General features: G+C 50.5%; 1 protein-coding gene across 4 annotated transcripts in view; it reads right to left on the reverse strand.

Moving 5' to 3' along the window:
* MAPKBP1 (mitogen-activated protein kinase binding protein 1) overlaps positions 1-25654 on the reverse strand; it is a 129699-nt gene extending 104045 nt beyond the window's left edge. Inside the window, exons 1-2 of one of the 4 annotated variants that reach the window (XM_019496487.2) lie at positions 24794-25654; positions 18767-19105 (exon numbers count right to left, since the gene is read on the reverse strand). In XM_019496487.2, coding sequence (XP_019352032.1) covers positions 18767-18883 — 117 coding nt within the window. In that variant the 5' untranslated portion in view covers positions 18884-19105; positions 24794-25654. Of the gene's footprint in view, positions 1-18766; positions 19106-19407; positions 19517-19777; positions 19946-24793 lie in introns of those variants that run through there. The other 3 variants (XM_019496486.2, XM_014595504.3, XM_059722970.1) reach the window with 3 other exon arrangements.
* Positions 25655-27469: the final 1815 nt, after the last annotated feature.

A 27469-nucleotide genomic window follows, 5' to 3' on the forward strand; every position in this document is an offset into this window, starting at 1 on the left:
CAGAAGCAGCAGAGCCACGTTTGTGCAATGCTGCACCTAGGCTAATTAGTTCTGCCCTTCAGCAGGGCTAATTAGCCCACCCACAGCACCTTGCTAAGAAGGCTCAGCTGTTTCCTAGGTCAGAACAAGCACACATGGAGCAGCCTGGTGCCAGGATCAATAGGGTGTAACGGACAACCAGACAACCCACCCCCACCAGCCCATTTAAAAATCACCATTTATAGGCCTGCCCAGCATCAGCAATCTTCATAAGCAATCTTTTTACAATCCTCTATGCCTGAGGAAGGATGTGTGCGCCCAAAAGCTTGCAAATAAAGATTTTTTTTTGCAACTATCTAGTTGGTCTAATAAAAGATATCACCTCCCCAAGATTTCCAATTACTTCACAAGCACTGCATTCAAATCCCAACATCTAGGAAGAAGCCAGTCAGAAGCACTTTCTCCAATGGTCCCATCTGCATGACAGATGCCACCTCCATGGGACAATGCACCATGTTGTTCTAAAAGACACACATGCTAGTTCAAACAGAGCTATTTCAGGGAAGTCAGAAAGTGTGTGTTAATACAGAAGGTATTAACTTGGTTACAATGGTCACCCCTGGGCTTGGGATCTAGCAGTAACCCTCCCTCCCCCAATCAAAGTCTGACCCAACACTGTGGATAAAAATTAATTTGCAAGCATAGTCCACAGACATAGGAGGATCTGTGACGATATTGCTAGTGTTAAAACATATCACAGTGTAGTGCAGATACCCTACAGGGAACTTTAATACTACCCTCAGCTACTATTTCTCTGTTTCCAGTACTCAGACTAAAAGAATAAATCAGACCACTGGCCATTACATTAACAGCTGTTTTACCATGATGCCCCTAGATATAAACACTCAGTCCGAGTACCTGTCATATACATAATGCAGAGCAAAGACATTCAGACAATACATTCTCTTCTTCACTACAGTCTTGAACAACCCTGTTGCTTTATATACTTGTTGGCAACAGTTCTCCCTGCACAGGTCAGAAAATGATTTACACCGGAGCAGAGAAAAGAAAACTATGCTGAAATGTAGCTAAACATGCACTTGCAAACCACCCATAATAGTAGGCAAATCTAGGATGGCTGAATCAGATTCTGTCCCACGTGCATTAACTACTGTAGTGGGATCACACTAAGGAGGAGTCTTGATTTGAAATACTTGAGGAGAAAACAGGAGCACAAACAGGCAAGTAATTAACTGGGTCTAAACAGATATTAAACTGTTCAGACTAGCTTTGAGGTACATGAACAAACAAACAGAGGCCTCCGGACATGTACACGATTTCCCCAACATTTCACCACACACACAAGCCAAGAAGAGCTATTACAAAGAACCTAAAGAAAACCAGTCCAGGCCTAGCCAAAGGAGTCTACCCTCACTCTCCTTCTGTCCTTCTTTCTTTCTCTTATAGTGCCAGGTATTTGAGCTGCTGACTGTATTTTATGTACAAATCTCAGCAGCTTAAGGGCAGAGCCTGCAGAGACAGGCAGCACAACCAGCAGATTATCAAGAAGGAAGATTATCTTTCCAGATAGAAAGAGATAGAATCTGAATTCCAGGTTCAAAAGCAGCTCAGGGTTTTATGAACAATAATGTCTGATGGCACACTTGTTAGAATGAAATATCTGCCAAAGTATTTTATTAAAAGCCTGTTACATTTTCATTATCCCCATGGATTCCAAGATGACACTTGCAGAGTCTTTAGAAGGGATGGGTTATGAAGGAATAGTTGTCACCATCCTTACCTGCATGATGGGGTTTTAAACCATTTCTGAAATCGCTTTAACAGGGCTAATGAAACACCATCTATACTACATCCAGAACCCCTTAAAACCAATTAAAAACAGCATAAGTTCAGACTGAAACTAGTCTTCAGGAACAGAGTGAGATTATATTTACATTAACTCTTTGAAACTGCCTAGTACCCAGATAATTACTTTGTTATTAGGTTAAGTTACAACTGTAGCACAGAAGCCAATTTACTACTACATGCAAAAAACCCAGAAACCAAAACAAACATCAAGAAAAATGGTTAAAACTCCCATTCTGAAAAGAGCCACAACCTACCTTAAAGAAATGATGGTACAATCATATAAAAGATAGAAGGCAAGGGTTTTGGTTTTTTGAATTTTTTGTTAATGGCCTTGTCTACACTTAAAAAAACAGTACTAACAGACCAATGTTAGTTAGAAGGGTGAAAAACAATCCCCCACAAAACACAACCCGAATCTAGCTATGCCAGCAGAAGCCCTAGTGTAGATGCAGCTTATACTAACTGTTACTAACTGGTAACAGCTAAACCAATAAAAGGACTTTTGTTAGAACACACTATCACCATAACAAAAGTTTGCCAATATAGCTCGACTGCCTAGAATCCTTTGTAGCATAGACAGGGCCCAAGACAGCACCTTCCAGAGTTATCTCATGTAATGCATAGACTTTTGTATCTCCGACACATGTGCATATCTTAGAATACAGTCCATGTTGTGATTATTGCTGGAATACAGGACGCAGCAAGTTCTGAATGCTCCTAACACTAAGCACAAGACACTTGCCACCAAATGAAGGGACAAATTTTACTTACACTAGACTTCTCCCCTCCCCACCCCAAAAATTATCCTCCCTGGGCATGTACACCTTGCCACTGCCATGAAGCAAGCCTTGCCCTCTTGCTCCCATTCCATGTGCAGCAACACTCAGAATAAGGCTACAGAGCTGTCTCAGAACCGCTGGGAGCCCACAACTAGCATTGCACTCAAGCTCCCAATCTCAGACATGCTTGTTGCACCACTTTAACGCGACTGCACGGCCTCGTTTCCAGGACAGCGTGCACAGAGCAGCAGCAAACTGGCAAGGTGCGCTTCACAGAGGTACCAGGCACAAAACAAAGGTGGGGTAGCCATGCCCATGGTTAACACGTCTACAATAGACACATAAAGGTCTGTACCAATCCTTGTACATACTGAAAGCAAACTATGTGGGGTTTGGGGTAAGCCCCTAACCATGCACACTCTTAACTTGATGCTCTGCAAACTCTGTTAATTGAGTTCAGTAATAACACACTGCACGTAAAGTCAAGGTTGTCCAACTGGCAGCCCACAAGCTGCAAGCTGCCCACAAGACATCCAACTGTAGCCCACAGGCTGCCTCCTGGGTGCCTGGCTGATTGTGGCCCTCACAGCAAGACCTCCAGGGGGGCTCATGCAGTGGTGGGGGAGCATGGAAGAGACTGTGGGCAGAGATGGGGTGCAGGAAAGCCCACAAAGCAGGGTGGGGGTGGGACACAAGGCAGGGGAGCCTGGAGGAAACCATGCAACGGGAGTAGGGGTGCATGGATGAGGGCAGGGGAGCACAGAGGAGACCATGCCCTGGGGGAGGGGAACACATGGTGGAGGGGCATGGAGGAGACCACACATTAGGAAGGGGTGCAAAGAAGCCCACACTGTGAGGATGGGGAAGGGAAACATGGGGGAGACCACACAGCAGGGGGAGACCATATGGTGGCAGGGGGAGCATGTGACAAGGGAACCTACAAATTTGTGCGGCCAGGGAGGGGCTATGGCCCACGCAGATGCAGCCCCCAGCCGCTAAGAAGTTGGACAGCCCTTTATTAAATTAATCAGATGCATAAAGCTTTTTAAGATTGAGGCTTAACAGACCATTGCTAAGATTGGTGCAGGCACTTGTGCCAATAATGCAGGGGGTGTTTATGCAGAGACCAGGCACCACTGGCATTTCACATCACATTAATTCATCCAGCTCCAAACAGAATCAGGCAATGGTGTTAAAAACGGGCTTTTTCCAAACCCTCCACTGTCCCACTGGTGGGACTCATCATTCCTCTTGCCAACCAAGCCCAATAGGCAGCCATTCTCTACCCCATTCATCTTTATGAACCGTCAACTTCAAAAGCAGTGGGAAGTTGTTAAATACTAACACTATGTCTAGGAAGCCAACACTAGGAAGAGTCACTTGAAATGCCTCGTGCTTATCCTTCCCCAGAGAGGGAAGCCATTTTTGGAAACTCAGGGAGAGGGCAGGGTACTGACCTTCCAGGGTCCATTAAAAAAAAAAAAAATACAAAAAAGGAGAAGCAGAGAGGCTCAAGACAGGGGAGAAGGAGTTCTTCTTCCCCAAGAGCTCTAGGAAATGGTTTGATCTAAAACTGGACGGCTTCTGACAAACATTTCTGACAAAAAAATGCTTGATTTGTCTCAGTTATAGGCATACATATAATCAGTTAATGCAGTGACTAACTCTCCTTTACAAACCCAAATTTGACTCCCTCTCTCTGCCCCCCCCTTATTTGTGGCTGAAATTTCCATGTGTGCTCTCCTGCAGAAGAGAATTTTGGGGAGGTTTCAGGCTAGCCATGCAAGGTGATTTATCATAAAAGTTACAAAATGTTTTTTTAAAAGTACTTGTTTTCATTTCTTGTAAGACTTGGACTCATTATGGTAGGAATATTGTATTTCAAACTCTACCGGCTTCACTTAGCAGTAATGCACATCTTTATATTTTAGGGGCTGGGAGAACCTGGCTTTTAGAGCAGCTAGCCTGGAAACACTGAGCCCTGTAGAGTCCACAGACTTCTCTACAGTGCTGGTTTTCCCCATTCTTACTAACAAGAGTAGAGCGCTCTTACAGTGTTCCAAAAAAAGCCCTAAAAGCCTTTACTGAGGCTGATATAAACACTGCATGGACCGGGGCTAATGCACTTGAGACTGTTGGAAATACATCTTCACTAGGGCTTCCAAAATTGTTATAGCAATGGAACTGAATCAGCATTTGCAACCATGAAGAGAAGTACTTATAAACAATCCCTTTTGAAGGCATTGTCCTTCTATGACAGAGCTGAGAAAGGTCACTAGGGATCTCAGACTGGGGGAAGATTTGGCTTTATGGCTAAAGCTTTAGACTTGAACTCAGGAGATCAGGGCTCAACTCTGCTCTGGCACAGATTTTCTTAACATCTTGGTGTCTCCCTTTGAGTGCTTAGTTTGTAACTTCTTTGAGACAAGGACTGTGGCTTTGTCTATATCCTTTTGCTCTGTCTGACAGCTGCTGCAGCCAGAGGCCATGCATAGCCATGTGCTGCTGGCAGCACCACTCAGCAGCCATCGTACCAAAGCACAAAGGACACTGAAGGAGGCCTTGAGGACTTCAAGGAGCAAAGGAGGCAGATGGATTGGATACAACACAAGCTTGAAGTAGATGACACCAGGGGTTTGTGCCAGTCAGTTACTGGTATTGGAACATTGATTAGAGGCTCTGACAAAGCCCATTTTGTTAAGCACGGTAAGACCACATCTAGAGAGATAGATCCTGTCCCAAAGATCAAGGACAGAAACTATATTTCAACAGCTGGAGAATAAATAGCCTATAGAGTAAAACGTGTTAGGCTCAACTCCAAACACCTGGCTTCAGAAGCAGTTTGGACCAAAATGAGCATATTCTCATTCCATTCGGGATGATGACCCATCACCATGATATAACATAGCTAAGTCTACAGCAAAGAGCATGTCTGACAACAGGTGTTGAACATGCTTGTTTCAACCCCTTCAGCTGATGCTGAATGCAACCTGTACCAGCAAGGTCAGTAGCAAAACTAATATTACCAAATTCCTCTAATTCTGTCCTCATCCCAGTGGGGCACCAAGTGAGGGAAGGGAATGAGGTGATAGAGGTCACAGGTCTGCATTTGACATCCACATCAGGCTGGGCTGACTCCACCTAGTGACTGTTACTGTTGTAAGCACAAAGACACTGTAACTGTGTCTGTGTAATTGCAGCGGGCCAGCAGGTAGCAGGGACACTGCAAACCCCCCTGCTCCCGGCCAGCTGCAAACATCCACCCCGCTCCTATGGCATGCTCCACCGCCTGAGTACGCCACCTGAAGCAGCGGCAGTGGCAAGGAGTATGGGGCCTGCGCCGGTGAGTTCAGCTGGTGAACTCAGATGGTGGAGCATGAGAATCACCCCAGTCCTCGGAGCCGGGACCACTCCTGCTGAGCCCCATGGTCTGGCCACGCAGCCAGGAGCCAGCAGGCAGGCAGACCAGAAAGGAGCGGGGACAGGGGGAGCAGAAGCAAGCAGGAGTGCAGGGCCTGCACCAACGTCCTGGGGCCAGCGCCAGCAGGGCAATAGGAGTGCAGTGTGTGGGCTGGCAGTAGGGCTGTGCGAATCAGAAGCATTCTGTTTCGACCAGCGTTTCAACAGAACAGTGTTTCATTTCGACTTTTGTTTCAAGTTGAAACGGCTGTTCCATTTCGTTCCGTCGAAATGGTTTGCTGTTTCGACCCTGTTTCAACATTTCACCCATAGGATATAATGGGGAAGGTCAAAACAGCCTATAACTTTGTAATTTCTGGCCAGATTTGGATGAAACTTGCAGGAATGATAGCCCTTTCTGAGGGCACGATGCATGCCAAGTTTCAAGAAGACAGGTGCAGGGGGTTTAGAGACACTGCACCCCAAAGTCTTGAGAGAAAAACTCATGTCACGTGTATGTGTTAAGCCACAGTGGAGTCAAAACTGCAGGGATGGTAGCCCCTGGTGAGGCCACAAAGCCTGCCAAGTATCAAGGAGCTAGGTGCAGGAGATTCGGGGACTTCGTAGCAGCTTACCGCTACATCAGAAGCGTACATCTAGGGCTCGGTGAACAGCTGTTCACTAGGGCACCCTTGGGGAAAACTAGGAGTAATGGTCACAAACTCCTGGAAGATTGTTTCAGGTTCATTTCAGGCTCAACATTAGGAAAAACTACTTCACAACTAGGGTGCCCAAACTGTGACCATTACTCCTAGTTTTCCCCAAGGGTGCCCTGGTGAATGGTTGTTCACTGAGCCCTAGATGTGCACTTCTGATGTAGCGGTAAGCTGCTACCAAGTCCCCTCTCAGCCTTCTCTTCTTCAAGCTGAAGAGTCTCAGATCCCTCAGCCTTTCCTTGAATGGCTTGTCGTGCAAGTTTCTGATCATATGGTTAGCCCTTCTCTGGACTCTCTCAAGCTTTACCGCGTCCTTGTTAAGGTGCGGAGCCCAGAACTGGACGCAGTACTCCAGCTGCGGTCTCACCAATACTGAGAAAAGCCGAGTAGAGCAGGAGAATCACTTCTTTGCAATGGTTTTCCTGGAGATGCATGCCAGTGTATTGTTGGCGCTGCTGGCTATAGCATCGCACTGCTGGCTCATGTTCATATTGTGGTCAATTATTACACCCAGGTCTGTGGTGGTAAATGATGGGGGATCTTCAGTCCTACTGCCTGATGACAGGCAGCAGTTGCACAAGCACCCATGTCATGAGTTTTGCCTGTCAGCAGTTAGGTGCAGGGGGGTTCTGGGGCCCTGCACCTCTATCTCCTGGACAGCTGGCAGGCTTAGTGGCCACAGCAGGGCCTAGCAGCCAGGCCTGCAGTAGTTTCCCCTCCCCCATGCCCCAAGACAGACACAGTTGCACAAGCACCCATGACACGAGTTTTGCCTGTCATCAGCCAGAGGTGCAGGGCCCCAGAACCCAGAAGCCCCTGCACCTATCTCCTTGACAGCTGGCAGGCTTCATGGCCTCAGCAGGGGCTAGCAGGCCTGCAACTTTCACCCTGCTGCACCTTTACACACACACAGTGTCACCCATGTCATGAGTTTTGCTTGTCCGCAGCTTGAGGTACAGTTTTTCCCAAACCCCTCCATCTATCTCCTTGAAAGTTGGCAGGCTTTGAGGCCTCACCAGGGGCTAGCAGTCCTGTAGTTTTGACCCTGCTGTGGCTTAACACACACACGACACAAGTTTGGCTCTCAAGACTTTGGGGTGCAGTTTTTCCGAACCCCCTGCACCTATCTTCTTGAAACTTGGCACTCTTTATGCCCTCAGAAGAGGCTACCATTTCTGCAAGTTTTATCCAAATCTGGCCAGAAATGACAAAGTAATAAGCTGTTTTGACCTTCCCCATTATAGCCTATGGGCGACACGGTGAAACAGCATTGAAACGGTGAAACGTTTCGACTTGCTTTGTTTCGACTTCCCATTTCGAGGCTGTTTCGACCATATCTGTTTCATTTTGATTTTGCTGTTTCACCTCTAAACAGGTCAAAACAGCATCGAAACAAAACTGGTGGCGAAATTTCACACAGCCCTAGCTGGCAGGGGTCTGTGGAGCTGGGCTGCACCAGTCTGGAGAGGGGGGAGCCAGCCCGGCTCCATAGAGCCCCTGCTGACCAGGACCCCATGCTCCTGCCACCATGCTCTGGGCCCCACTGGTGCTGGCCCCAGGACATCAGCACGGACCCCACACTCCCGTACGGCTGCCACTGGCTCCCGCACGCTCAGTGCCCCTGTCCCAGCCCCACGCAGCCCCAACCCCATGCGTCCCACACTCCCCTCGGGGAATGAGCTGGTGCTCAGCATGGGGCAAAAGTGCTCTCCTCCCCATGGCCAGTGCCCCGTGCTGTAGCAGCTCACAGTCCATGCAGGGCTGTCCTGCCTCTCTGCCGCATCACCGCCACCCCACGGGGCAGCAATGGCAACAGAGAACAGGCACAGCCAGCCCTGCATGGGCTCTGAGTGGCTGCAGCATGGGGTGCTGGCCGCACGGAGGGGCAGCGGCTGCTTTTTCCACACACTGAGCACCAATTCGTCCCCCAGAAATTGCTGCTTAGCACAGAAGAAAGCAGCCCCCCTCTCACCGCTGCCTGACAGTGTTTGCTGTGGCTGCCCGACCGGAGCTTGCGCTGCACTAGGCTGCAATGTGGCTGCTTCACCACCACCTCTGTGCTGCCCAGCACAGCAGCAATGGCTGGGTGGAGCAGCCGCTAGGCAGCGCAGAGATGGCGGTGGAGCAGCCACACCGCAGCTTAGCGCGGCACAAGCTCCAAGTGGGCAGCCGCAGCAAACAATGCCCAGTGGCAACAAGCGGCAGGTGTGGGGGCTTTCCTTCGCGCCAAGCAGCAATTTCTGGGGAACAAACTGGTGCTTAGCGTGGGGGAAAAGTGGCTGCTCCCCCTCCCCGCAGCCGGTGCACTTTGCTGCAGCCACTTGGAGCCTGAACAGGGCTGCCTGTGCCTGCTCTCCATTGCCACCACTGCACACTGCAGAGAGGCAGGACAGTCCTGTGCGGACTGCTAGTGGCTGCAGCATAGGGCACCCAGCCACAAGGGGTGGGGGGGCACACTTTTCCCCCCGTGCTGAACACCAGTTCATTCCCCACAGGTGAGCGTGGGCCATGCGAGGTCAGGGCTGCACGGGGCTAGGGCACTGGGAGTAAATGGGTCCGCAGAAGCCAGTGGCAGCTGGGCAGGAGTGTGGGGCCCACACTGGCATCTCAGGGCCAGCGCTGCCAGGGCCCAGAGCAGGGCAGCAGGGGTACAGGGTCCCAGTCAGCAGGGGCTCTATGGAGCTAGGGCAGCTCCCCCCTCTCCCTGCTGGTACAGCCCAGCCCAGCTCCACAGACCCCTGCCAGCCCACGCCCCCACATTCCTACTGCCCCACTCTGGGCTCCACTGGCACTGGCCCCGGGACATTGGTGCAGGTCCCACGTTCCCGCTCGCTTCCACTCCTCCCCGCCGGCCACTCTGCACTACTTGGCTCCCATACCCCCACACACATCCCCACAAACCCCCGTATGCAATCACTTTTGCATATATACCTGCACACAAATCAGGACAAAAATATTTTTTTAAGTTAAAATATATTATTATGGGTGTTTGATTTTTAGCATCCAATTTGTTTTTTTCCCCATAAGACAGCAAACCCTCTTCCCCAAAGGAGTACCCAGGGGCAAGGGGAGGGACTTCCAGTGGCAAAAATCAGAGGTTAGGGGGCAGGACTTCTGGTCCCAAGATGGCAACCAGGGGGTGGGGCAGCTGTCAAGGGGCGGGACTACCCATTTAGTTTAACTGATGGTTCTTCAGGAGAAGCCTTGGCATTGAAATGGAAAGACTTAGCTGAACTGAGGTTTCCAGATTGATCCCTGGGAGCAACACTATGCTCTTTCTCCCTGTACTTCACTGTGGCATGCTAGAACTGGTCTGTGCTGTTATTTTTTTACCAATTTATGCATCACTGTTCAGGAACCAGTGTAGTTACATTGGTAAAGTCTCTCATATGGGTGCAGTTATATCATCTTAATGGTGCGTACTCCATACAATTAAGCACCTTTATACTGGTATTACTGCATCTGTACTTGGGGTGGGGGAGTAATATTGATCGAACAAGATTTATTGCTGTACTGGGTTGTTACTCCTTTAGCCAGACCCAGGACCCAGCCTTCCCTTTTTCCTACCTCAACCTAAACAGAATAACAAAACATCAACAACCCCTGCTACCACCTCTGCCTTTCCTAAACAGGGCAAGGTCTTCACCAAAGTGCTTCAGTACTGCCTTTCTTTTCAACTTCCCTCCTTCCCCAGTGTCACCTCTCTGGGAGCTTTTAACTTCCTTCAGGGCCAGCCAATGATCCCTCTCAGTTGGCCCAAAGCTCCTAGGCAGGCAGGCTATTACTTTTTAACCCCCTGCAATATCAAGATTGAGTCTTTCTTCACTGATTTTGTGGGAGGTCTTAAGAGGCTTACACTACAACCACTTTTTAGTTGTAGAAGAGGAAGAGATGCTGAAATTTTGACAGAAAACTTTCTCTCCCAAGTCTGTCATATCCTTGTACTTAAAAGGCAATACTATAAGTAGGGCTGGACAACACGGGCAGTCCTTCTGGGTGCCAAGTTAGGAGGGACAGTGGAATCTTCCTTCACCCCTGCAGAGTCCACAATCCCAGCATCAAGAACAGCCCTACAGTTTAGCTACGCCAGGACCTCCAAAATAGTCCCTGGCTCCTGCTGCTGCTTTAAAAGCAACAGCTGGAACAGGCAAAGCACAGGGCAGAGGCAGCAGCAGCCCAGCTAGGGACTGTTCAGGACAGGGGTGGGCAAAATACAGCCTGCAGGCCGGATCTGGCCCATGAGGCCATTCTATCTGGCCCGCAAAGCCCCTAAAAAAACTTAGAAAATTAAAATGTATCTGTCCTTGGTTCCTGTCCAAGATGGCAGGAACCAAGGGCAATAGGACCCAGGGGAAGCCCTGGAGAGCTCCTGCAACAGCAGGGCCTGCCCAGGCCCGCCCCCCGAGCCGGAAGCCCCAGTAGGGGCTTCTGGCCTGGGACCACGTGGCTGCCCCAGCGCGGGGAAACTCAGGTAAGGGCAGGGTGTGGGGAAGGGCAGGGGACTAGCTGGTGCTAACCATGGGGAAAAGAGCCCCCTTGCCCAGCCCATGGCCGGCACTCCCTGCTGCATCTGCTTGCAGCCTGTGCAGAGCTGTCCTGAGCAGGCACAGGCAGCCCCACGGGGCTGCAAGCAGCTGCAGTGCGGGGCGCTGGCCACAGGGCGGGTGAGAGGCTGCTTTTCCCCGACACACAGCACCAGCTTTTAACCCATCCCCACTGCCAGCCTGGGCCCCAAGCCAACTCCAGGCTCACCCGTCAGGGCTGCGCCATGGCAGCAGCAGCTGCAGCCCCCCCTCACTTGCCGCACCAGGCAGTGTTTGCTGCTGCTGCCCAGCACACAAGCTCTGGGCGGGCAGCAGCAGCAAATACTGCCCAGCGCAGCAAGCAGGGGAGCTGCAGCTGCTGTTGCCACAGCACAGCCCCAGTGAGCAGGCTCGGAGCCAGCGCAGGGCGCAGGCTGGCAGCAGGGGCAGGTTACAAGCTGGTGCTGAGTGCAGGGGAAAAGCAGCCCCTCCCCCACCCTGTGCCCGCCACCCCACACTGCAGCCACTCACAGTCCACCTGGGGCTGCCTGTGCCTGCTCAGGACAGCCCCACATGGGCTGCAAGTGGCTGCAGTAGGGAGCGCCAGTCATGGGGCAAGGGAGAGACCACTTTTGCCCCCGCGCTCCACACCAGCTCCTTCCCTGCCGGCAAGCAGGGAATCGGGGCTGTGCACTGTTCCCCACCTGTACCACAGGGCTGGGGGAGCACTGGGAGCAGGCAGGTACGGGAGCAGAGCCCACACCCGTGTTCCAGGGCCAGCGCCAGCAGGGCTCAGAACAGGGCAGTAGGGGTACAGGGTCCTGGCTGGCAGGGGCTCTATGGAGCTGGCCCAGCTCCCCCTGCTCCCTGCTGGTGCAGCCCACCCCAGCTCCACAGACCCCTGCCAGCCTGTGCCCTGCTCTGGGCCCCACCAGTGCTGGCCCTGGGACACAGGTCCCAAGACATTGGGACATTGGTCCCAAGATGGTGACCAGGAGGCAGGGCACCTGTCAAGGGGCGGGACTACCCATGTGGCCCATGACAGCTTGCCAGAACTTGGTAAGCGGCCCTCCGCCCAAAATAATTGCCTGTCCCTGTGTCACAGAGCACAATGGTGCCCTGTTCCTAGAGAGGGGAAAACTGCCAGGGAAAGAGCCCTAACAAGGAATAAGGAGCCCAGCTGGGGGTTGCCAGGGCAACCAATGAAGGCCAGCTGACCGGAAGGGGCCGGGCCTGGCTCCCTTTATAAACCCAAGGGGCTGGGGCCAGAGGCAGTTCCCTGCCAGCAGCCAGAGAGGCAGGAGCTCCATAAGCCATGATGTGAGGAGAAGCCTAACTGCAGGTACAGCTTGACCTGAGTTGAGCGATGTTGTTACAGCCAGGCGGCTTATGTTTGAGTTATAGCCAGAAGGCTCAAGTCTGTGTTGCTGTTTGTTAGACCAGTGGTTTGGGTGAGGCTATAAGGGGATGGAGGAGGCCTCATGGGGGACTCACAGCGGAGTGTGAGGACCCCAGCGCCAGCGGGCGCAGCACACGGGGGTGCATAGACCCCAGCCCCGGAGAGGGGCGTTTGAGAAGCCCGAGTGGGGCACAGCAAGCCCCAGAGAAGGGGGGCCGCACGACCGAGAAGCCCGAGTGGGGCACAGAGCAAGAGAGGGCCGGAGGGAGCCCTAGCACCAGAAGGAGCGTGCATCAAAGGAAGGAAGGCCCAGGGAGAACAGTAAGGGGCCGAATAGCGAGAAAATTGAGACAACGGTGATTACATCGGTGAGGTGCGGACTGCGGTGTAGGGGAGGAAGCGGAGCTGCAGATAGCGCCCCCTAGTGGAGGGGGCAGTATAAGGGCAGCCACCCGCTAATTAATACTAATTAATTAATTAAGATCAAGGCATGGCAGGCAAGTAGGTGGGCGGTTGCCCCAGAGACAGGTGGGTGGGCCACGTTGAGGGTGGCCCAGAGTGACGACCTGTCACACCCTGGTTTAGGAGTTCCTGGCATGATTAAAACTGCTGTACCCCCTCTCCCCCCAGCTCTCAGAACTGCACCCCCCTGGGAACCCCCCATGTACCACCCACTCTCAACTGCTCCCCCCTGCAACCCTCCCACAGAATTTACTCAGGATGCCAACCCCATTTGTTATGCCTCTGTATAAAGGTATTAAACTATGTGGCTGTTAATATTCTGATTAAAATGGCCTTCCTCTTCCGCCTGAGCAGATTTTACTTCTTTTCTCCAAGAGATGTCATCATCCTCTAGTTCAGAGGTGCTTGACCCTCAGCACTGTGTCATCCCATCCACAGGGTTCCCCATAGGTCTGAAAACTTCACAGCAGGGGAACAGCACCACTCCCCTACTAACAAATTTCCAGACCCATGGGAAGGCCCAGACCCTGCACACTGGATCAGGCACCTGACTCCAGCACACACAGCCAGGTGGGGGCAGCACTAGGTTCCAAAGCCTAATCCTGATATGCCAAAGCATTGTCAAGCTCCTGGGGCCCAATTCCAGCAAGAGGGGGTGGTGCCCCAGCAGGAAGAGGTAGCACCAGGTCCCCAGGGCTCAATTCTGGTGTGCATGGCCCTGTCAATCACTGCTGTAGTTTAAGTGCTATCCAAGAAAAACAGGGTAAAGAAGGCCCAAATTTATTTATTTATTTTAATAAAAGGACTGTTTACTAGGGGTGCACCGATAGAGATTTTGGGGGCCGATACCAATAGCCAATTTTTAAGGAGGCATATTGGCCAATACCGATCCACTTTCTGATACAGCTGCATCCAGCTGGTAAGTCTATTGTGGTGGAAGGAGAAGGGGAAGGGAAGAGCCATGGGGGAGCAGATCAACACCCTCCGTGGTGAGGGAGAAAGTGGGGCGGGATGTGGGACAGAGTCATGGCTCATCTGGGGCTGCTGGGACGGCGAGTGGCTCCAGCCACTGCATGCACCCTGGGAAGGCACTGGGGGGGTGCCCCTGGATCTGTGTAGGGCGGGTTATGGCAGGCTGAGGCCGGGGGCTGCACTGGGTTCTTCCCGGTGGGGAGCAGGGGGGCCTGCGCTACACTCGGGGTAGGTGGCGGTGGCACTGGGAGGGGGACTACGGGGGGGGGTACGGCAAAATCTGGGTGGTTGCAACACCCCCATAACTGCTGTCCCAGTGACACTGCTGCCTGCCGCAAGCACAGCGCAGCCAGCCCAGCCCCCACCAGGAAGAGCCCAGGGCAGCCCTGGCCCCAGCCCGTAGCAGCACCCCACCCCACACAGATCTGGGAGCACATGCCCCCTTCCCCCCCATGCCCTCCCGGGTGCACGCAGCAGCAGGAGCCACTCCCTATCCCCACACCCTCTGGAAGAGCCGCGTCTCCATCCCACACCCTGCCCTGTCCCAGCTGGGCAGCGCCTGCCCCAGCCCCACTCCCTCCCTCACCACGGGTGGCATTGATCTGCACCCCATATGGCCCTTCTCTCCCCACTCCCCTTCCACCACAACAGACTTACCAGCTGCACGCAGCTCTCCAAGCTGCTGGGCTGTGCTCCTTGCTGCCTGCTCTGGGCTGCACACATGCACGGGCATTTATCAGCAAAATTATTGGCCACATCAGGCCAATTTCCGATAAGCAATTTTCTTTATACTGATGCCGGTCCGATACTGGACTGATGTATTGGTGCACCTCTGCTGTTTAGCTTTCAACGCTCCCCCCTCTACCCCCCAATCTATTTCTGGTCTTCATAAAGAGGTAAATAAAATGTCCTGAATCCAGCCTTCCCTTCATTTTGCAGCCCACATGAAACACACCCCTTTTTTTTGCAAAACCGTTATTCACGCTTGCTCCCACACCTTCTTTCCAAATACTGCATCAACAGGTTTCAGCACAATAACCATCCTATGGTCTACCCACTGCCCGCACAGCATTATAGGTCTGTGCCATGGACCAGAACCAATTTGCACAGAGCTTCTCTTCCTCCTCTCTCTCTGCCCTATTCAAGTCAGAATACCCTTTGTACAGTTTTCTTTGATCACCATCCAAATTTCTGGTGACAATGAATTTCCCACAACATCCTAGGGGGCCTCAAAACACAATCTTACTTCACATAAGGAAATATGGCTTCCTCTCACTGGGAACACTGAAACTCAGACACTGAGCTGGCAGTCTTCTGCAGGTATTTACCAATTCTAAATGGAGTTGCTGGAGGCAATATGGCCTTGAAGTGCTTGAGCGAAAATAAGGAGTTGAAGCTGTTTCACTTTTCACCTGTGTTTAGCACGAAAGGCAGTCTCCTTTCAGGCGTGGATCCAGGAAACCAGACCATATTCATAAGAACCCAAGATAGCTAGGCTAGGTACTACCATAAACTTTGCAGGTCACCACACTTGGAGGCTATAAAGGGATTTCAACAATACATATAATTACATGCCAGATAATATCCAAATGCTGCCATCATAGAATCATAGGGTTGGAAGAGACCTTCAAGAGTCATCTAGTTCAATTCCTTGAACAGATGCAGGATTCGGTTCAGCCTCTTCTTGAAAACCAACAGTGAAAACGATTCCACAACTTCCCTGGGCAGCTTGTTCCATTGTCCTACTGAAAAACTTACAATTAGGACGTTTTTCTTGAGATTTAACCTAAATTTGCTTTTCTGCAATTTAAACTCATTGCAAGCATCCTGCCCTCTGTGACAAAGGAGAACAATGCTACTCAATCTTCTTTATGGCAGCTTTTCAAATATTTCAGTTTTTCCAACATATCTCAAAAGCTAACCATGGTTTGGCAAAAATCCTACCCACTACCCACAGCAGGTAAGTGGAGGCTGAATGAACAAGAAACTCATTTACAGAGTTATAAATATACCACTATAATTCAATGCCGGTGGATTCATACTCAAGACTTACAGCAGACAGAAGGTACACGCCTCACAGTTGTACAGTGGCAGGGGTTCTCACCTAAAGAACATGCACATGACAAAATGAGATCTCCACCAGTACAAGCAAGAACTGTTTCTTTTGGAACCTTTGACAAAAGGGGGCACAGATAGCTTCAAAGTCTAAGGTTATGGCAGAAAGCAGATTCAACTATGCTGCTTTCCCAGAGCACTACCACATAGCATCTCAGTCCAAGAAATTATCCAAATTCCCCAAGAAGCTGCCTCTGATGTATCACATCATTGTTTCTCCACATCTTACTGATCTACTGCATTAATGTACTTGTTAATAAGATACAAAAGCTAATTTAATGCGGTGGCATGAATCTCTAAATTTCCCTTGGGGACAAGACAATTGTGGAGGTGCTTTGGCAAGACTGTTGCAGGAATGATTTCACAACATCGAACTCATGAGGGATACAACAAGGCTCTCCTGAAAGACACGCACCATGACACAGACTGATCAGATACCAGGGAGGGGTTACAGGCAGTTTCCAGCTCAAAAAAGAAACAGTTATAGCTCAGTAGAGCATGGATATCTTTTCCTTTCACTGAGCTGAGATCCAGCACTCCCTCCTTCCTGCAGCACACAGAAGTATTTTATAATTTTAAAAAATTCTCTGCCTACACAGATGAACTAAAACCTCCTCAGCAGCAGATACCGAATATGTTTCATTAGAGTCCAATCACTCTTTACTCCAGCAACACACACATGTTCCTGTCAGTAGCATAGGTCATGGTAATACAGAGGACTCTCCGAGGTAGATGAGTAGGTTTTATCCTACCAGAAAAGATGGGGTAAACAAATAGTGCATATTTCAGCCGAAGCAATGAAAACCAGTATTACAAGTAGGGTTTCACACTGGGGACAGAGAGAATATTTCAACAAAATGTTATTCACCGCACCTGCTGTTTTGTGTGTTCTCTCTGGTAACATAGCTATATTTGTAAAGCTTCAGCTTCTAAATCTACAATTTTCAAATTGTGGGGTGCACCCCCCTGGGAGGACATAAAGGAACTGGGGGGGGGGGGGGGGGGGGGGGGGGCGGGCAATAAGTTTGCAAGGAGCCGGTGCTGCTGCAGCTTTGCAAGGGGATGCGGGGGCGGAGAGTCCCAAACAGGCTCCACCAGAGGGCTGCTGTGCCTCTGCAAGCCCAGCGCAACAGACACAGCCTAGAGCCACAGCGGGGGCAAGGAGGCACTGGAGCCGCGGCAGGTAGAGCCCATGTGGTGGCTGCTAGGATGAGGGGTACCCTGTGCCTGGCTACGCTGCTCCTCTGGGGTGAGGGGGGGTGGGACACATGAACAAAATCATAACTCAAAGGGGGGGGTCAGCTCAAAAAAGTTTGAAAACCGCTGTTCTAAACAAACAATAGGATGATAGCACTTCAGGCCAAGGACTACAAAGCTCTTCATATTTATTAATCAAACCTCACAGCAGGGAGGAGTTATCCTCCTCATTTTGTAAGTGCAGAAACAAAAATACGCAAAGGGTAGACAATTTGCCAGAGGTCATAAATGAGTCAGTGGCAGAGTCAGGAATAGAGGCTGGTCTCCCTGATTCATAGTCCCTTGCTCTTACCACAAGGCAATGTCACCCAGTCTGGTTCCTCCTCCTGACTGACCCTGCAATTAAATTACCGTCCATTCCTTATGACATCAGAGTCAATTCCAGATGAATGATTGCTTCCATCAGGAATTCAGCTCCCTGACTTGTCTGTGTTCGGTGTCCCCCCTTGGTCCACTTGTTTTAAACCTTTGACCTTCACTCCCATCCATTCTGTATTTTACTTGTCCCAAGCAATCACTTATATGCCCTTAATACCCGCCCCCGCCCACTTATTAAATGGGGTTTGTGGCTCTACTCGGTGGGCATTGGCCCACCTTCTGGAATGGCATGTCAAAAGGTCAGACTTCACTCTGACACCAGGAGGATGATGAACAATGAGGAGAAAACCAGTGCTTAAAAGGCATAGTTACCATCCCCAAGAGCAAAAATGGCAAGAATAATGAATTAGGAAGAACACACAAGAAAAAGCGGGTAGTTAGATCAAGGGTTCTCAACTTCCTAGCAATGGGGACCATAGCTGTATAGGGAAGTATTTCATGGGTTCGGCTCCCAAGTCTCACCCCACAGGCCACCTTCCCTTCCATTTGTGATCACACATTACTGTGGCACTCACAGCAAGTGCTTAGATGGAAGAATAAGTGCACATACTTATTTTTAGTTATTTTTAATTCAACTTAGCAGATAGAAACATGGGGGAGAGGGCAGTATGCAGCCACCTATTGACCGCTACCAAGCAGCCCACAGAGCAGGGGGGGTGGGAATTCCTGAACTAGTTTAATACTCTCCATACCAGGACTTAGTCTGAAGCTGCTACATCAGTTGCCTCCAAGCACTTCCAAATACAATGCCTGCATAGGAGGGGCTTGGACTATAGGAAGGTCTGAAGACAAAGTTAAGGTTCCGACTACAATAGAAAACAAAGCTAGACTCATATTGTGGGACTTGGCTATTTTAGCGAGCACAGTTGGATCTTAGCACGGATGGGACCTAATGCAACAAACAAATGCCGCACTCACCTTGCTGCTGATGTCTTCCCGCTTGTTCCCAGGCTTGCTTCTCCTCAATTTAATGGAAGGGGAGCGCAGCAGGTTTCTTATGCGGCTTGTTATGGTAGACCCTTCAACCGACATCATCGCGAGGTGCAGAGGGGCCCCACTTGGAAGCAATGTGCTGGAAACAAGCCCGGCTCCCTGGCTCACGTGCACGCAAACGCGGCCCCACGTTCCACTCTCACGTGCCGTTGGGTGACTGCTCCCTGGGAGACTCCCTCTCCTGCTTCAAGGCACTGTTCTTCCAATGAGGGAGGGGGTTCGTTGTCTCCTTCGCCGCTTCCAGATGATCAACCCAGCAGTTGCCTAAAAAAATAAGAGGCCAAAGATTCAGGGGTCAGAACACAGCTTCAGTGGATCCGGTTCCTGTGGCGCATGCCAGACAGACTTTCTGGGCATGCAGGTGGGCGCGACATTGCTTTCTGGGCGCAACACCGCTCTCCAGCTATACGGGCAGGTGCGACACCGGTCTCTGGCCACAGGGGTGGGTGTGACACCACTCTCCAGCCACGAAAGCAGGTGTGACACCGCTCTCCGGGCATGTGAGCATGACACTGCTCTCTCGCAGCAGCAAAGAACTCCTAGGAGCTGCAGTTCTGCCTCCTTACCTCGGCGCCTCCCTTTGCCCCTTGCTTCAGGCAAGCGGCTGCACGGGACAAGGCTCATGCCAGGAGGCTGCCACTACAGGGAGGGCACCTACATGGCCGGGGCGACACCCAGCAGCGAGGCCGCGGGGGGCTTTGCTCGCAGCTTCCTGCAAGCGCCCCGCGCCCCGCCCTCCCCTCGCCGCCCGACCGCCCGCGCGGCTCCTGTTTCACGCTATTTATACCGGGGGGGGGGCGGGCGCCAAGCCGAGACAGCCCGGCCCAGCCCGCACCTCGGCCCGGGGGGCGGGATTCCCCAGCTGAAATTTGGCCCCCGGGGCGCGGCGGCCCCGCGCTGCTCGCTCCAGGGCGAACTTTCCCGGGCGGCGCTTACCTGGCGGTGCAGCCCGCCCGCGGGCAGCTCAGCGGGGCCGGCTCGGCGCTGCGCCCCTCCGCCGCCGCATCACCGCCCCTGCCCGAGCCCCGCCGCCGCCGCCGCCGCTGCCCGGGCGGGAGGCGCTGCGCTGCGCTGGTCCGGGCGCAGCCAGGCGGCGCGGCGGGCTCGCTATGGCGGCGCGAGCGGCTCAACCCGCGCCGGGTTGCGATCGCCGGGAGCGGGCGGCAAAGCACAAGCAGGCCCTAGCGGAGGGAGCGGGCGCTGCAGCTGGCGGGCGGGCGGGTAGAAGCACCCCGCCCCCGGGCTCACCGCCTCTGGCAGAGGGGGCGCCGCTCGGCCCACGGCTTTGCCCTTGGGGCGTCCTTGGCGACAGGAGCCGCCTCCCGGCGCCTGATGCTGCTGGCGAGCCCCTGGGGGCTGGGGCTGGGGCTGGCTCGCACAGGAGTCCCCTCTGCCAGCTGGGGGGACCCGTCCTCCAGCACAGCCTGCTCGGCCTCTGGCCGTAGGACTTCTGTGCCTTTTTGTTGGCAAGCGCCCCATCCACGGCCTCCCGCTCAACCTCTGCCCTGTCCTAGCCAAGTGCCCCATCTACCTGACAGGGAAGGAGGCTCTGGCAGGGGACGGTTTTCCTGTCCTGGTCGTCACGTCTCTGGGCAGAGTTTCACTCGGCAGCGGCCACTGGCTCCTTGGACTCATTTGAGGCCCAGCGTGCTCTGTTCTTGGTTTACTCATTTTGAACCTTTGACCTCACTCCTGTCCCTGTTTTGTCTTTAGCTGTCCCCCAAACTCAATCAATGTATGTATGCAGTAGTCCCCCTTACTAACAGGCTAACCGTTGCTCCATGGGCATTGAGACCATGTTAACTGTGTGTGTTAAATAGGCCTCGCTGGCAGGGATGTGGAGCTGGATGGGAAGGGATCTTGTTTAGCAACAAGAGGAAGATCAAGCAAAGTGTGGGTCCCTTACTGAACGGTGGAGGCAACCTAGTGACAGATGACGCAGCAAAGGCTGAAGTGCTCAATGCCTTTTTCACCTTGGTCTTCACACACAAGGTCAAGCTGGACATGTACAAGTCCACTGGGCAAGATGCAATACATACGAAGGTACTGAGGGACTTGGCTGATGTGATTTCAAAGATGATGACCAGCAGCTCTGCAAACTCATGGCAATCAGGAGCGGTCCCAGAAGATTGGAAAAGGGCAAATATAGTGCCCATCTTTAAGAAACGGAAGAAGGAAGATCCAGAGAACTGCAGACCAGTCAGCCTCACCTCAGTCCCTGGAAAAATCATAGAGCAGGTCCTCAAGGAATCCATCTCTAAGCACTTACAGGAGAAGAAGAGTTTTTAGGAACAGCCTGCATGGATTCACCAAGGGCAAGTCATGCCTGACCAACTGATTGCCTTCCGTGATGAAGTGACTGGCTTTGTGAATGTGGGGAGACTGGTGGATGTGGTGTACCTTGACTTCAGTGAAGCTTTTGATATGGTCTCCCACAACAGTCTCACAAGCAAGCTAAGGAAGTACGGGTTGAGTGAATGGACCATAAGGTAGATAGAAAACTGACTGGATCATCCAACTCAGCGGGTAGTAATCAATGGCTCGATGTCTAGTTGGCAGCCAGTATCAAGTGGAGTGACCCAGGGGTTGGTCCTGGGGCCAGTTTTGTTCAATATTTTCATCAACGACCTGAAAGATGGGATAGAGTGCATCCTCAGCAAGTCTGCAAATGATACCAAGCTGGGGGGAGTAGTAGATACACTGGGTTCAGGGCTAGGATTCAGAGTGACGTCAACAAATTGGAGGACTGGGCCAAAAGAAATCTCGAGGTTCAACGAAGACAAGTGCAAAGTCCTGCTCTTAGGATGGAAGAATCCCATGCACCAGTACAGGCTGGGGATTGACTGGCTAAGCAGCAGCTCTGCAGAAAAGGACCTGGGGGTTAAAGTGGTCAGTAAGCTGGATATAAGCCAGCAGTGTGCCCTTGTTGCCAAGAAGGCTAATAGCATACTGGGCTGTATTAGTAGGAGAGTTGCCAGAAGATGGAGGGAAGTAATTACTCTGCACTGGTGAGGCCACATCTGGAGCACTGGCGATGGGCAGGGGGTGCATGCAGGCGCATGTGCACCCCCTACGAAAAGGCACCGCTGACCCTGCTGGTGGTGCCTGCGGGCAGTCACCACTCACCACCTCCGCCACTGACCCCACTGGCAGCATCTGCGGGCAGTCCGCGATCGCTGTTGGCCGCCGCCACAGTCCCACCGCTGCCAACACCGCCACCTGCCAGAGCTCGCTATGCCCCCCCAGCCACCAGGGGCACATGGCATTCATGATCTGGAGTACTGTTTTCAGTTTTGGGCCCCCACTATAGAAAGAATGTGGACAAGTTGGAAAGGGTCCATCCAGCAGAGGGCAATGAAAATGGTTGCAGGGCTGGGGCAGATGATTTATGAGGAGAGGCTGAGGGAACTGGGCTTATTTACTTTGGAGAAGAGAAGACTGAGGGGATTTGATAGCAATAGCAGTCTTTTAATGACCTGAAGTGGAGTTCCAAAGAAGATGGAGCTAGACTGTTCTCAGTGGTAACAAATGACAGAAAATGACAGAACAAGGAGCAATGGTCTCAAGTTGCAGCAAGGGAGGTTTAAGTTGGATATTAGGAAACATTTCTCACTAGGAGGGTGGAACAAGTTACCTAGAGAGGTGGTGGAATCTCCATCCTTGGAGGTTTTTAAAGCCTGGTTTGACAAAGCCCTGGCTGGAATGATCTAGTTGGGCCTGGTCTTGCTTTGAGCAGGGGCTTGAATTAGATGACCTCCTGAGGTCCCTTCCAACCCTAATTTTCTATGATTCTATGATCTTTCATCTATAGCCTGAGACAGGATCATCCCTATACAGTGGTGCTCAACCTTTTTCCATGGCTGGATGGGCAGCGCTCTGTCTGTCCGCAGGCCAGATCCCACCAGTGGCCCTGATCTGGCTTTGGCCCTAGTACAATGGGCACCATCTGGCCACGTGGAAGGGGGCAGGGGGGGGTAGCCCCACCACATCCCAGCCCCAGAGGGGAAGGGGATGTGGCCCAATCCAGATGCGGGAAAGGGAACATGGCCTGGCTGCAACCAGGCACACAGGACTTGGGGTTTAGGAATTTGGCAGGGTGATAGTGACCATATTAATGGCCACTGCTCCCCTGCCACCATATTTCCCACCTCATGGAGAAGCCTTGTGGACCACATGTGATGACTCCATACTTGGCCCGCAGGCCAGGGATTGAGTACCCCTATCCCTATGCAAACCATCCTATACAAATCCATCATCTAACCTAGGGATTCTCAACCAGGGGTGCCACAGCACCCTGGAGTACCTTGAGATCCTTTCAAGGGTGCCACTGGGGTGCCACCCAATGTTAGCACTGTGAGGTGTGCAGACCTGATTCACAAGATAAGCCCAGCAATTCGAAATAGAAATCCATAGTTGCAGGCTTTCTCAGTTCTTGGCAACAGAAAAATGGCTTTGTTATTTATCTGCACTCAATAACAGAATTAAAACTAAGAGCTGGCATTTTCCAAGGGATGCACCAAGCCTATCCAAAGATGCCTCACATCTGAAAAGGTTGAGACACCACCATCAACTTTGGGGTACTGCAGGATCATCTCTGCAATTCCCCCTCAGGGCAGTGCCGCTGAGATAAGCCCTTGGTAGGCCTTGGCAGGGAGATGGGACTTGCACTTTTCTCTGGAAGGAGGATGGGGCTTGAATTGTGTTCTGAAGAGGCAATAAGATTTTGTGTGGAGGCAACTGCAGAAGTGAGAGCCTAAGAGGCAAATATCTCCATGCACCAAGACAGCCAAAATGCTCAGTAGTAGAGCCTCATTAGTAGCTGGTGCCTGTTTAAGTATGCAGTTCCTGTCCTACACTCTCCTAAACACAGGGACCATTGCATCCAAGTGGGTGGGGTGGCTAGAAAGTTTACCCCTTCCCCTCTGCTCTGGCCAGCAAATCTGAGTGACTATAAAAGTGTGTGTATGCAGGGCATAGTAGTGAATACAGTCCCCTGTGGGCTCAGAAGGAATTGTGCAACTACACACTGTTTTCCATTCAGGGCTGTGGCTTAAAGCCACAAGAGTCCCAAGGGAGGGTATAGGAGCCCAAATTATACATGGCAAAAACTAAACAAAAAGAGGTAAGATGCAATTGCCACTTACCATGCCTCTCCCCTGCTAAATGCTACACCCTATGTTCTGATTCCCAGTCGCGACCCTCTACCTTCTTCTTCCCCACTTTCCATCTCTTCTGATGGCCTTCTTTCTACCTTCCTTGGTAACTATCCCATCTTAAATGGCTCATTCCAAACCCCAGGTGTTAGAACTGATCACTCAAAAAAAACAAACCAAAAACAAAAACACCTTGTGAAAAGCCTGGTGAACAAAATGAGATTCGTCATACCCCTTAGGTTATGCACTGGCATAATCACAGGATCAGGATACTAACATAGCCTGGTCAAAATCCTGCATATCTGCATATGCTATAAGGAAAGACCCAGAGGTATAACCCAATATATCTTCAGCAGTTCACCAAACTATGCTCCTGTGCTATCTAACCTGGCTATAATGACCAGCAGTAAAAGGGTTCATAATGTCAAAGTTTCTAAGCGCCCTTAGGTTCCTACCTTAATATCTTTGTGAGAAATAATAGAGGCATTTCATCTTTCTCAGAGCTACCCAGTTTCTATGCAGACTAAGACAACACTACTGTATCATTCAGACACATGCAGTACAATTGGAAGAGCTAGATTCTTTGGCCCAAATCCAACTCCACCTTTAGTAAGTAGTGTTTATGTGGCTAAGATAGCAGTGTAAGTGCCATTTGAGGCCAGTAAGGCAGATTTTAGAGCCTGCTCCCTCTGGGAAGCATGGAATCCATGTAAAGTCATAAAAAGTGGAGGAGAACCTTGCCCTCAATAGTGCTTTTGCATTTTGCATTTAATAGTCATTGGATAAAATGGATACATACCAATAAGATAGCTTCTGTACTATCTCACTGAGTTGCACTTCCATGGCTTTGCTCTCCTTAGGACCCCATAGTTCTCCCCTCTTGGCTCCCCAGTAGACCATCTTCAACAGGAGACGTGGAGGATACTTCACAGTAATACTTAGCCCATGGCCTCATGGTTAAGGCATTTTGCTGGAAAGTGGAAACCATAGGTTCAAACCTCCTCTGGATGTGGGGTGGGGCCTACAACCTGGATTTTCTGCTCCCTAGATAAGTGTCCTAACCACTCAAGCATTGTGCTAAAAAGGTGCTCTCCCCTGCCTCTTCAATTTCATGATTGTTTCTGGGGTCTGACAATAAAAGAGAGGAGACAGTAAATGTATGTGTAAGCTTGGGACTTAAATGTCTGATGTCTCCTAACATGAGGGACAGCTGAGATGTTTACCTAGGATAACTTGTTCAACTGCAATTATTTTTTCTTGTTTATGTGAACTCTGAGCACAAGGATACTGAAATATGTGATTGGAAATGTTTGCCTGTTACACAAATTATTTAAATTAAAAGATGGGTGACAGTTTAAATATAAGTGGCAAATTAAGACCTATCAAAAGGGACTAGGGTGAGAGAAATGCTGAAGTTTCTGATAGTTACTTTGCCAACATTTTTCAGGAAATCCAAAACTTTCCCACATGTTTATGTTGTAGAATCTGCTTTATTATTGGAGATTGTCTAGAATAGGCTGGATAAGCACTTGTTTGGGATGGCTTAGGAATAAGGGCTCCTACAAACCCACTTGGACCAGATGACCCTTGAGGTCCCTTCAAACAGTCCAATTCTATGATTCTAAGACAAATAGCCAACATGAAATTTCACAGGTTTTCTCCAGTGCAAGCTAGTACAGTAATGTGCCTGAAATTTTACATTTATTTTCTGATTTTTAAATAATTTTTTTTTCTGGTTTCAGTAAAGTAGCAGATCAAATACCTTTAGTATAACAGCCTTCTCCTGGATCTCACTGCAGCAGAGAACAAGGTAACAATTAACAGCCTCTTGCTGGTCTTTTTGACATGTAGACATACTGACATATAGACATGCCAAGTATTGGTAGCAGTTCAACCATGTTAACATGGTTTCATAGATTTCATAGATATTAGGGCTGGAAGGGACCTCGGAAGATCATCGAGTCCAGCCCCCCGCCCAAAGGGCAGGAAGTCAGCTGGGGTCATAGGATCCCAGCAAGATAAGCATCCAGTTTCATCTTGAAGGTGTTCAATGAAGGCGCTTGAACCACCTCCGGTGGCAGGCTGTTCCAGACCTCGGGGGCTCGGACAGTAAAGAATTTCTTCCTTATGTCCAGCCTGAAACGATCTTGTAGTAGTTTGTGTGCTCTGCCTGCATTAATTAGTATGAAAGGCAATGGTTTTTTTGTGATGTCTTTTATTGGATCAACTATACAGTTGGGAAAGCTGTGTTGGGAAGCCATGCGAAGGGCTGGATCTGCTGGCTCTAACATTAAAACTAGAAGAAATTAAAGTAAAAAAAACAATGCAGAACTTTTGCATCCATCTTAAAAACTAGGATTTTGGTATGAACTAAAGCCTGGGGCATTAGAACTGGCTGCACTACTCAGACTCACCGTCCAATAAACAATTAAATTAAGAGAAACAGGCCTGTATTTTTGGAACACCCAGAATCAAATAGCAAACCCACTAAGCTCACATTGGCTTTGACATGGTACCTAGAATAAACGGCCTAATAATGGCAATCAAGCAGGTAACCTGCTGAAGCTTCCTTCTGCCTTATATAAAAGCCTTTTATTTATATAAAAGACTAAATTATATACATGGATAGCGAATGGAACCACATATGCCTATTGTTATCCTCAGCTTTCTTTCTTATAACCTGCATCCCCTCCCTGTGTTTTACATCTACAGCCAAAAATCTTGGCTTAATTTAGACTGTATATTTTTTCAGGACCAGTCTCTTAAATATGTTGCCACTGCCCAGCACAATGCATCCCTAACCCTGACTAAAACCTACAGGTGCTAGTGTAATGAGAGGCACAGGGATTTTCACTCTCACAACTGGGGTCATGGATTTTGCCTCTTCAAAGAGGATATTGCACAATGATTGGCTATGTAATTCCTCTGCAGTTATTTTCTCGAGTTGTGTTGCTGCAATGGTGAGCCTCATATTAGACATCGTAAATACAGAGAAAGAACAAATGCCTGCAAACAAAGCAAGTTATACAGCTGAAAACTTCCCCACAACCTCGGGGAGGGGCGGGGGGGGGGGGGGGGGGTTGTTTAAGAAACATCATCTTGCAAAGAATTCAATAAAACTACTCAAGGATTCAAGGCAAAAGGGACATTTTGTGAATTATTTGAGTCAGAACATGTTTTCCTTGTTGAAATATCCTGATATATGGATCCCACAAAAGGAGAGCACAGACCAGTAAAGTTAGAGCTCTGTGAATTTCACGTCAATGCTATCCTAGCTTTGATCTTGAATTTCCAGCCCATAATGTACATAAAGCTCTTCTTTGCATCAATGGATCAGGCTGGAAATGTAGGATTATGCTCCCTCCACCTGGCTCTTCTCCTGTCACTCTTAGAAAATGTCAGAAGTGCACGCCTTGGCCTTATTAAGAATTGCTGAGCACTGGCAAATTCTGTTTGCTCTTACTAGAGTTGCAGA

The sequence above is a fragment of the Alligator mississippiensis genome, chromosome 2, assembly GCF_030867095.1.
Source record: "Alligator mississippiensis isolate rAllMis1 chromosome 2, rAllMis1, whole genome shotgun sequence".
In the NCBI taxonomy this organism is placed as follows: Eukaryota; Metazoa; Chordata; order Crocodylia; family Alligatoridae; genus Alligator; species Alligator mississippiensis.